The 11,661-nt window shown below is 45.7% G+C and overlaps 1 protein-coding gene across 1 annotated transcript in view; it reads left to right on the forward strand.

Annotated features, from left to right (window-relative positions):
• Positions 1 to 10,056, forward strand: part of glb1l (galactosidase, beta 1-like) — a 105,254-nt gene extending 95,198 nt beyond the window's left edge. The window contains exons 13-16 of the mRNA XM_060828182.1: positions 7,592 to 7,705; positions 7,813 to 7,944; positions 8,816 to 9,028; positions 9,197 to 10,056. Coding sequence (XP_060684165.1) covers positions 7,592 to 7,705; positions 7,813 to 7,944; positions 8,816 to 9,028; positions 9,197 to 9,391 — 654 coding nt within the window. The 3' untranslated portion in view covers positions 9,392 to 10,056. The remainder of the gene's footprint in view (positions 1 to 7,591; positions 7,706 to 7,812; positions 7,945 to 8,815; positions 9,029 to 9,196) is intronic.
• The last annotated feature ends 1,605 nt before the right edge of the window (positions 10,057 to 11,661 follow it).

Genomic DNA, 11,661 nt, shown 5'->3' on the forward strand with positions numbered 1-11,661 from the left:
TTCAATAAAACCTGGGCTTCCCGAGTTATTGCAGGCAGAAGTCTCTCTCCTTGGTTGAGGGGTCAATGGCAAGAGGATGTAGACTTAAGGGAAAAGAGGTTTATTCGGGATGTGAGGAGAGTCGTAGGAATCTGGAACTTTCTCTAAAGATTGGGAAAGGCAGCAACCCTCATAAAACTGAAGAAGGATTTAGATGTGCACTTGAGATGCCAAGATAGACAAGGCTTTGGGAAAAGGAGATTGGGATTGGAATAGTTAGGTGGTTGTTTTTGATTGGCACAGACTGGTTGGCTAAAGGGGCCTGTTTCTGAGCTGTGTATCTCAATAATGAGACAAACCCAATTCTTTAAGAACAGTTACCGCGAGGGCAGTAGAGGATAGGTTAATATAGACTTTTACTCATTTTGTCTACCAATTGAAATATAATCTGATCAGGGTTCTAACTTCAGGTGTAAAGATTTCCAGGAGATCATTGACACTTTGGTATAAGTCAGTTGCCATCACTGCATCCCGTCCACAAACACAGCTTTGGTGAGATCCCATCAAACTCTCGAAATAATGAATCAGCAAAACTGTCACAAATACCAGAGTATTGGAATAAAGGATTCAGTTTCTTACTGTTTCCTACCAGAGATTCCCTAAATGAATCTGCTGGATTTAGTCCATTTGGATTGGTTTATGGTCAGGAGAGAAGTTCCTAAATGAGAAAGGCAAATCCTCAATTTTGGATTACATCTCCATGTTTCTAAGCTCACTGGAGCACATAAGCTATTCCAGGAACATTTAAAAGACTCAAAGACGAAAATGAAGGAATGTGTGGATAAACATCGAAAATGTTTCAAATGGGCGAATAATTATTGGTATAGTCACCTTACAAAGTGAACCTTTAAAAGCAACTTTAGTTGGGGGGGGGGGTTAGTCAGTGAATTATCTGAAAAATACAAAAGCAGAAATTGTTAGAAAAAACACACCAGTTCTGAAGAAGGGTCACTGACCCTTAAATGATAACTCTGCTTTCTCTCCTCAAATGTTGCCAAATCTACTGAAATTTTCTAGCAATTTTTATTTTTGTTTCTGATTGCCAGCATCCACAGTTCTTAACTTTTTTTAATCTGATAAATGCTAATTACTTTCGTCATATAAACATGCTGTAAAACTGTTATCGTGGGGAAGAAGATAAGGAAGGAGCAAATGTGTCAGGTGGTGAGAGCAGTGGAGGATGGCAGAGACAAACAGAGTGAGCTAGGACGACAGGGAGACCATTCTCAAGTGAACCTCCAACAAGTCAACTCACAAACACAGAAATACTGAGACAGTTAGACACTCTTCTCATATTTCGAGAAAGGATAATAGGAGGATCTTGTAAGATTACTGAGAGAATGTGAGGTCCCTGGAAGAGTCTCATACACCTGATACATATTAGTTCATCATGGTGTGGAGAGTCACGATCAATCAATCCTTACTGATTGTAGAAATAACAAGTTCAGGTATATCTTGCACAAAAAATGCAGGGCAACCTGCTCAATAACGCCCAGTTTGGGTTCCCCCAGGGCCATTCAGCCCCTGATCTCCTTACAGCCTTGGTAGTTTGGAAGGATATGGACCAGGAGCAGGCAGGTTGGACTAGTTTAGTTTGGGATTTTGTTTGTCATGGTGTACTTGGACTGAAGCTACACACATGTTTCTGTGCTGTATGATTCTATGACTGTGGACAAAAGAGCTGAATTCCAGAGGGGAGGGAAAAGGGACAGTCCTTGACATCAAGGCTGCATTTGACCGAGCATGGCATCAAGGAGCCCTGACAAAACTGGAATCAGTGGGTATCAGGGGGCAAAGTCTCCAATATTTAGAGTCATACCTGACACATTGGAAGATGGTTGTGGTTGTTGGAGGTCAGTCATCTCAGCTCTAGACATCTTTGCAGGAATTCCTCAGGATAATGTGCTAGACCCAACCACCTTCAGCTGCTTCATCAATGACCTTCCCTCCATCAGAAGGTCGGAAGTGGGGATGGTCCCCGATGATTACACAATATTCAGCCCCATTCACCACTCCTCATGGACTGAAGCAGTTCATGTTCAAATGCAACAAGATCTGGACAATATCCAGGCTTAGGGCTGACAAGGGGCAAGTAACATTCATATCACACCAAATGCCAGGCTGTGACCATCACCAATCCCATGACATTCAATGGTTTTACCATCATTGAATCCCCCATTATCAATATCCTGGGGTTACCATTCACCAGAAACTGAACTAGACTCTGCATTGAAATACTATAGCTACCAGAGCAGGTCAGAGACTTAGGAATACTGCAGCAGTTCTGCTCCTGAGTTTTCAAAGCCTGTCCATCATCTACAAGACACAAGTCTGGAGTGTGATGGAATACTCCCCACTTGCCGTGGATGGGGGCAGCTCCAGCAACATTCAAGAAGTTCGACACCTTCCAGGACAAAGCAGCTGCATGATTGGTGCCACATCAACAAATATCCATCCCACCCACGTTGAGTAGCAGCAGTGTGTTTTATCTACAAGATATTACTCTGCAGAAATTAACCAGTTCTTAGAAAGTACCTTCCAAATCCATGGCCAAGGACAAGGGCAGTCGGTACACATTCAAGTTCTGCTCCAAGCCCCTCACCATCCTGACTTGGAAATATATCACCGTTTCTTCACTGTTGCTGGGACAAAATCCTGGAATTCCCTCCCTAAGGGCATTGTGGGTCTACCCACAGCACATGGACTGCAGCGCTTCAAGGACCCCACCTTCTCAAGGGGCAACTAGGGATGGGGAATAAATACTGGGCCCGGACAGTGACACCCACATCCCATGTATGAAAATGAAAAAATGTAGAAACAAAGATTCAGGAAACAGACTTGATTGAACCTCATCTGAGCAGCTAGAGTTCACCAATAGTGTCCTAAACTGGCTGGATCAACTTGACTCTTTATGGATTATAGAAATGTGAATGTGGTCACGAAAGCCACTTGATCCCCAGTTCCATGGTTGGAAGACTGCATTGACAGAGTAGGCAGTGGCTCATTCCTTTCTGAGATTGATTATTGAAAGGGAACTGGCAAGTGTCTAACATCAGGGGGAAAGAAATATCTACTTTGTTCCACCAAATGGGTTATACCAATCTCAGCTGATGTCATTTGGCTTAAAGAATGCCTTTGCTACATCATAGAGGCTTACAAATCAAGTCCTGATTTCGTAAATGCGTCGTGTATTTGATTGGTGCTGTGGTGTATTAGTAGCAAATGGAAGGTACATGTGAGACCAGTAATTGATCTGTTTAAGCATTTGTAGGAGTTGTCTGGCTCAGTGACAAATTCAGCTGAATGTGAATTTGCAAAAGCTAGATAACTAACTTGGGACAAGGACAGGTGATACCAAGGCAGGCAGAGTGGAGCCTCGAGTAGAATACTCTGTATCTTAGTCTAAATGAGAAATCATGACATTTCTAGGAATGTGTGGTTTTTACAGGCTGTTTGTGGACATTTTCAATGGTATCTTTAACGAATGTGTTAAAAAAGTAAACAAGTAAAGGTGGTGCGTCAGCGGGTGACCAGGCAGCCTTTGAGAAACTGAAGACAATCTGAATGAATTAACCAGTGTAGTCATCCCTGGGTTTTCCAGATCTTTCAATATAGGAATCAGTTCTAGCAACCTGGGGCTGGCGGTTGTCTTGTTGCTGGGTGAGGAATCAGGAATACAGAAGCCAGTGGGGTGTTTCTTAAAAAAAATGGAAGGAGCTAATCCAGTGTCAGAAGAAATACTTTACCATGGGGGGAAACGAGACTTTGGGATTGTTGTTGGCTCTTCAACAATTCAGACAGACATAAAACAATGAAACACTAATTTACAGCGAGTATAGTCCACTAATCATCACTGAAATGTTTAAAACTTGGAATGCAAGAATATTTAGATGGAGTCTGTGTTGCAACCATTTGATATGAAGATTATTCACATTGCTGAGAAAGATAACGTAATTGCAGAGTCATTATCTTAAATGTAAAATGTTGGAATAAGTTTTAGGTTTCAGAAATGCTAAGTCTGTGTAAAAGGTACAATTGGAGAGGAAAAACAAGAAAGGAGTGTACACCTTATGTTTTGATCTTTATGGATCATGTGTTGTATTGCAATACACATAGTGAATGATATTACTCTTAACGATGGAGGTATGTGAAGAGTGTGGGCTGAAACAAGAGAGAGTGGTTTTAAAGCCATTGTTTTAAAGGATTACTCCAAGTTTTGAGTATTAACCTACAACTTATGGTAAGGATCATGTAAACAAGTGTTTGAACAAGCAGTAAGTGAAATGGTCACAGATGCACTGGAGTTGAGGCGTTCTGCTACAAGAAGCGATTTATCTCTGGACTAGTGACCAGTTATTGTTGCCTTTTGCCTGTCAACAACTTTGGTTCTTCGGTAATTGAAGAGCTTGGGGCTAGGAATGAGATTGGGAGAAGTGTTTAATGTTTGTGAGAAGATTTGTAGCTCGGGTGCTTGTTGTTGTGATTCTGTTCGCCGAGCTGGGAATTTGTGTTGCAGACGTTTCATCCCCTGACTAGATGACATCCTCAGTGCTTGGGAACCTCCTGTGAAGCACTTCTGTGATCTTTCCTCCGGCATTTTTAGTGGTTCTAATCTGCCACTTCTGGTTGTCAATGTCCATCTGCATTGGAGCTGTCCCACTGTTCTCTGCAGTCAAGACCTATTTTAAACCTGAAGAAAACAGCATGGCTTTGCGAGGAGGAGATCGTGCCTCACAAATTTGTTAGAGTTCTTTGATGAAGTGACCAAAAAGGTAGATGAGAGCAGGGTGGTAGATGTAGTCTATATGGATTTCAGTAAGGCCTTCAATAAGGTTCCACATGGTAGGCTGCTCTGGAAGGTTACGTTACATGGAATCCAGGGCGAGCTGGCAAATTGGGTACACGATTGGCTTGATGGTAGGAATCAGAGGGTAATAGTGGAAGGATGCTTGTTGGACTGGAGGCCAGTGACCAGTGGTGTGCCTCAGGGATCCGTGCTGCGCTGTTGCTGTTTGTTATCTATATCAATAATTTGGATGAGAATGTACAAGGCATGATTAGTAACTTTGCTGATGACACTAAAGTAGTCGGTATCATGGACAGCGAGGAAGGTCGTCAGAAATTGCAGCAGGACCTGGATCAGCGGGGGGGGGGCGGATGGTTGGGCCAAGAAATGGCAAATGGAGTTTAATATAGATAAGGGTGAGATCTTCTATCTTGGAAAGTCAAATCAAGGCAGGAGTTTCATGGTGAATGGTAGGGCCTTAAGGAGTGTAGTGGAACAGAGGGACATTGGAGTTAGGTGCATGGTTCTCTGAAAGTGGAGTCACAGGTAGACAGGAGAATGAAGAAGGCTTTTGGCACACTGGCCTTCATCAGGTCATTGAGCATAGAAGTTGGGAATTTATGTTGTAATTGTAGAGGACATTGATGAGGCTGGACTTGGAGTACTGTGTTCAGTTTTGGTCACCTTGCTATAGGAAGGATGTTATTAAACTGGAAAGAGTGTAGAAACAATTTACATTGATGTTGCCTGGACTCAATGGTCTGAGTTATAGGGAGAGGTTGGACAAGCTCAGACCTTTGTCTTTAGAGCTTAATAGACTGAGGGGCGCCCTTCTCAAGGTGTATAAGATCATGAGAGGGATAGAAACGGTGAATGCATTCAGTTTTTTTTCCAAGGTTGGGGAATCGAGGACTAGAGGGCATCAGTTTAAGGTTAGAGAAGAAAGAATAAAAGGAAACCTGAGGAGCAACTTTTCTATACAGAGGGTGGTACGCATACGCCAGTAGAAGTGATTGAGGTGGGTACATTAACATTTAAAAGGCATTTGGATAAATACATGGATAGGAAAGGTTTAGAAGGATATGGGCCAAGTGCAGGGAAATGGGGTTAGTGTGGATGGACATTTTGGTCGGCACGGACCAGTTTGGGCCGAAGGGCCTGTCTCTGTACTGACAAAAAAACTAGTTCATCTAGCTCATCTTGCTGTAAGCTGTGACTTTTTAACTGACAAGTCAGAGACGTTTTGTAAGTGAACCAGCCATCAGTCTTTTGCAAACTGGAGGAGGCATCTGGAGAAAGATGACTGAAAAAACAACATTCTGATCGGCGGAAGAACCATCAGATTCATTGCAGCAACGCCTCACCAGGAGCCATTCATTGTACTGCCTTCCCAGTTTTCCTCTGGCTCTCACCTATTTTTGCCTGATTGAATGTGTGTGTGTGTGTGTGTGTGTGTGGGTGGGTGGGGGGGGGGGGGGGGGGGTGTGTGTAAGGGGACGTTACAAGAGGATTAATGTTTGAATCAGTAATGTTAAATGTCAATGCTTTATACCTATATATCTTGTTTGTAAGCCATTGTTGTTAAGTACGGAACCGTGGTCCTTGCTTTCTGTCAACCTGCATCAGGAGGTCAAGTAAATTGGGGAATTCTGTATTCTTATTTTAAGATCTTTTGTGATGATATCAGAAATGGCCGAGCTTGATTTCCAGTGGCGTTACCCATGAGTCCTGACACATACTATCTGTGGAGTTCATGTAGCCTACAGTTACGGTGATAGAATTGGGCAGACTTTTTAGGCCATTCATGGGCCAACATTTAGACCCAACCACAAATTGCTTTTGAGAAGGTGTCGGTGAGCTGCCTTCCTGAACTGTTGCAAGTCCTTGGAGTGTGATTGAGAGTTGATCCTGCAGGTGGTGGTGTTCCTAGGAATTTGTTGCCCTTGGTCCTTCTAGATATTAGTGGATCCAGGTTTGGAAGGAGCCACCAAAGAAACCTTAGTGAATTCAGCAATTTATAGAATGATATTGAATAGAATCCCTACAGTGTGGAGACAGGCCGTATGGCCCAACAAGTCTGCACCAACCCTCCGAACAGTAACCCACCCAGACCCATTCCCCTACTGCTCTACATTTACCCCTGACTAATGCCACTAATCTACACATCCCTGAACATGAAGGACAATTTAGCATGGCCAATTCACCTAACCTGCACATCTTTGGATTGTGGGAGGAAACCGGAACATCCGAAGGAAACCCACACACACGTGGGGAGAATGTGAAAACTCCAGACAGACAGTTGCCCGAAGCTGGAATCAAACCCAGGTCCCTAACCACTGAGCCACCGTGCTGCCCTGAGGTGTTTCTGTCTGAATTGATGTGATTTGTGTTTATTGGCTGCATGTTCATGGTATTCCTGATGGATTTTGTAGGACTTTGAATGAGGTCTCACATGGCAGAAATGGAAGTGTTGGGTTCCAAGATTGGCTCTGAGACAGAAAGCAAAGAGTAATAGACAATGGGTGTTTTTTGTGACTGGAAGGCTTTTGGCGATTACCTGCTGGTTCTACTGGATCATCAGATGCTCTAACCAGGTAGATCCAGATGTGGTAAATGAGATGTGCAACAGATAGAGATAACATAAAACTAGAGTGGACTAGGACAATGAGATTGATAACAGAGACAGGCGTGACTGACCTGGTAAAGAGGAAGAGAGTGAGGATTGCTGATGTCTCTAACTCCCTGCATCCTGTTTTTATGTTTCAGTATTACGGGTTTATGCTGTATCGTACACAACTGCCTCACACTGTTGAGAAAGCCCTTCCCTTGAAACCAGAGTTGAATGGAATGCATGATCGAGGGTATGTCCTGGTTAATGGGGTGAGTGAATGATGATTATTTGATTATCACTTTAAGGTTTGAGTGCACTTGGTTATTAGCAGTTATTATGATCAGTGGGTGAGAGATGTTCCCTGTCTATATTGCAGATATATCAGGGTGTGTTAGAACGTGACAGTGTCCATGTATTAAACATCACTGGCAGTAAAGGTGACTTACTGGACATTGTGGTAGAGAACATGGGCCGCATCAACTTTGGAAGCTGTCTGCTGGACCTCAAGGTAAAAGTGTTTTTTTTTAATTCAGTCACAGGATGGGGCTGTTGGTGGCTGGTCCAACATTTGTTGCCTGTCCTTAGTTAACCCTCCAAAAGGTGACAGTGAGCTGCCGCCTTGAATTGCTGCAGCCTGTCTGGTGAGGAGACCTGCCCCCCCCAAGTATCTTTAAGGCGTTCCAGGATTTTGACCCAGTGACTCTGATTCTCTGGGGTGGAGTGGGGTGGTGGTCTGGAGATGATGAAGGCAGGTTTGGTCTCCATGTACACACCATCAGACCATAGAGGGATGAAGGACAGGATATGTTTTGAAGGTTTGTTGGTTTATGAACTTCCTGGACTGTTCCTGGACCACTCACTCCCCATTAGTGTCTGAATGGGACCTGAATTCCAATAACAGGGGCTATCATAGCAAGTCTACTGTCTCTGAAATAAAAATAAATTGCTCCGAAGAGTCACATTGGATTTGAAATGTTGACTCTATTTCTCTTGCACAAACACCTGCAGAATTTCTCCAGCACTGGTTTCTGTTCTGTACCTCCAGAATCCACTTTTTTTGCTTTGATTTCATTGTTTCTGAGTAAGGGTCACAGGAAAAGGCAGCTATGGTTCAGTGAGTGGGAGTCCTGGGGGATTTCTCATCTCCATCGTCTTTATACAAAGACAGAACCCTACTCAAAACATGTCACCAGCCCTCGTGTGGAGCTCGGTCCCATGCTGGACGGGAGTCGACAATTGTGCTTGTGCTGAAAACAGGCTCTTCTTGCTCTTAGTATTGTACCAGACAGGAAATAACTCCTGTAGTCAGTGGAAGCTGCACTGAGACTATCGTTTTGAGAAGTCTAGGTTGAACTCATCCCCTCTCTTTTCCTACACAGGGCCTCGTAAGAAACGTTACACTTGCTTCCACTATCCTTACCGACTGGTCCATGTTCCCCTTGGCGATAGATGATGTCATTAAGAATGGCTGGCCACATTCTGAACAACAGGAAGATGTGAACTCGGTGGCTCAGGGCCCTGCTGTCTATTACGGGACCTTTCAGTCAGCGAAGGCTCATGACACTTATGTCAGGCTGCAAGGCTGGGCAAAGGTAAGGAGAAAAGACCCTGCCCCTTTTCCTGCACCTGCAGCGATTGCAGACGTGTGTATGGGATGTTGGCATGATCCAGAGGTGGATGGATGATGGTAATGAGTGAGAGGGGGTGATGGTGTGTGTGTGTGTGTGTGTGTGTCTGCTAACTCTCTGATCATCTTTCAGGGTCAGATCTGGATCAATGGTTTTAATGTGGGGCGTTACTGGCCAGAGAGAGGACCCCAAGAGACTCTGTATGTGCCCAAGAACATTCTGAATGTAAACTCCCTGAACAAGGTGACGGTGCTGGAATTGGAGAGAGGTCCTGCCAAACCTTCAGTTGTATTTCAGGATCATGCAATCTTGACCTCAAAGGGCTAGGAGAGAGGAGCAATATATTGCTATTTATGTCATACTGCTGCAGGCTCCCAATCTGTTTCATTAAGGCAACAGTGGATCAGTGTCCTGCTGTCATTATTTACAGGTGCTATATACACACTCATTTAAACAAAGACACAGGAGCCATTAAAATAATCAATTAATTAAACTAACGCTTGGAGCAGCATACAGCAATGAGAAGGGATGGTCTTGAGTCCGAAGGGGTACAAAATGAAGGTGCCAACTCCATTCTGCACTCTGTGAAGGGTTCACGTATAGCCAGCTGGTCACAGCTCTCTCTGGGATGCAGCAGGTATGCAGATGGCGTCACAGGGCAGTGAGATGGAGCAGAACCTATTCACCTCTACAACAATGTCACCACAACTAAGATGACCATCGATCAGGACAGACCTTGGATTGTACCAGAGTCCCATTGTCTTGGCCGTGAGACTGGGGTGGGAGAGGTGGCTGATGTTGGGGGATCCTGGTTTATCACTGGGAGTTCCCAGGACTGCCTCCTATGCATTCCTCTCAGGAGAAGTATTAAGATCATTGCAAACCAATCACAAAGACTGCATCATGTGATTTCCTTTGTATTGTACGAGCTTCAGTAAATAACCAGCATTATGGAGGCAACATTATTGTAATAAAATTGGATTTGTACAGCATCTTTTAGCACCTCCAAATGTCCCAATGTAATTTACAGCTACTGCAGTCAGTGTTGTAAAGGCAGAAACAGCAATATAAACACACTCACATCAGCTGTTTCAGTGCCTGATGAATAAGTATTGGCCAAGACACCGGACAGAACTCCCCCTCCCCTTCATGTTTGTGCCCATGAAATCCTTTCCATCCAGCCCACAACACAACACAGCACAGGGCAAACACTTGTTGGAATTGTGTCAGTGTGTGCAGGACAGCTTTTTTTAATCTTTTTTTTATTAACTCCCACACTACCGCCTAACTGCGGTAGTGCTTATTTTTTCCCCAGCACCCATGGTGTGTGTGTGTGTATGTGAGACACAGTGAGAGACACAAAGTGCACAAATCTTTATTTAATTTCCACCACCAGGAAGAAAGGAAACACCCGAGTGGCCTGTGACAAGCAGTGCCCTTCACATCAAAGGGCAATGCTGTGTGATCAAAACAGTGAAGGGGAGGGCAGGGACTAAATCAAAATAGAGTTGGAGGGGGAAATGATGCACTCCACTCCTTGCGGCGCCCACGTCTCCCTGAACAACTCCAGGGTGTTGGTGGACACCGCGTGCTCCTTCTCCAAGGATAACCGGGCTCTAACGTAACCACGGAAGAGGGGCAGGCAGTCGGCCCTTACGACCCCCTCCACGGCCCGCTGCCTGGACCTGTTTATGGCCAGTTTGGCCAGGCCCAGGAGCAGACCCACGAGGAGGTCTTCAGACCTGCCCTCCCTCCTCCGTACCAAGTGCCTGAAGATCAGGAGCGTGGGACTGAAGTGTAACCAAAAGCAGAGGAGAAGGTTTTTCAGAAAATCAAAAAGGGAGTGCAAACGCCCACACCCAACATACACATGGTCCACGGACTCCACAGCACCACAGAACAAGCAGTTGGGCTGGGAGTCCGTGAACCACCGCAATCTGCGGTTGCAGGGGACTGCTGCGTGCAACACCCTCCACCCCAGATCCCTGAGAGAAAGGGAGAGGACTCCCGCGTAGAGGGCCCTCCACTGGGGATCCCCACCGCCCGATTGCAAAGGGGCACACCAGGGCGTGTCCGGGCGGTGGATGAGGGAGAAGAGGTGGACGGTGTGCAGCAGCAGTCGATACAAGGCCCGCCTTTTCACCCCCTAAAAGGAAACAAAATTAAAATTACGTAGGCGGCTCAGGTTGTGGGGCACAGGCTCCCGCGGGAAGTACGGGACCTTGGGGCCAATGTGAAATTCCGTCCGGGCAGGGGTGAGCGCGGACGGGATCCCACCGCACACCTGAGCGTCCTCCAACTGGTGCACTACGTCGGGTCCGAGCACCGCCGTTATAAGGTGTCAGATGGCGGTGGCCACGTACCAGACGTCTACTGCTGCCCTGCTCGCTATGTCTTGCGGCAACGTCCAGCCCAGGCCCCCGGCACCCAGCATGTCCCCGACCCTGGTCACCCTCGCCGCCACGGCCCTCCCCTCCGACAGCCACTCGAACCCGCGGGTATGGAGGTGCGGATTCCTAAGCAACGGCTCCCTGACGACAGCCGCTACTCCTGCCGGAGGGTAGGCGCGACGCGATTCGACCATGTTCCAGACAGTG

The sequence above is a fragment of the Hemiscyllium ocellatum genome, chromosome 7, assembly GCF_020745735.1.
Source record: "Hemiscyllium ocellatum isolate sHemOce1 chromosome 7, sHemOce1.pat.X.cur, whole genome shotgun sequence".
Classification (NCBI taxonomy): domain Eukaryota; kingdom Metazoa; phylum Chordata; class Chondrichthyes; order Orectolobiformes; family Hemiscylliidae; genus Hemiscyllium; species Hemiscyllium ocellatum.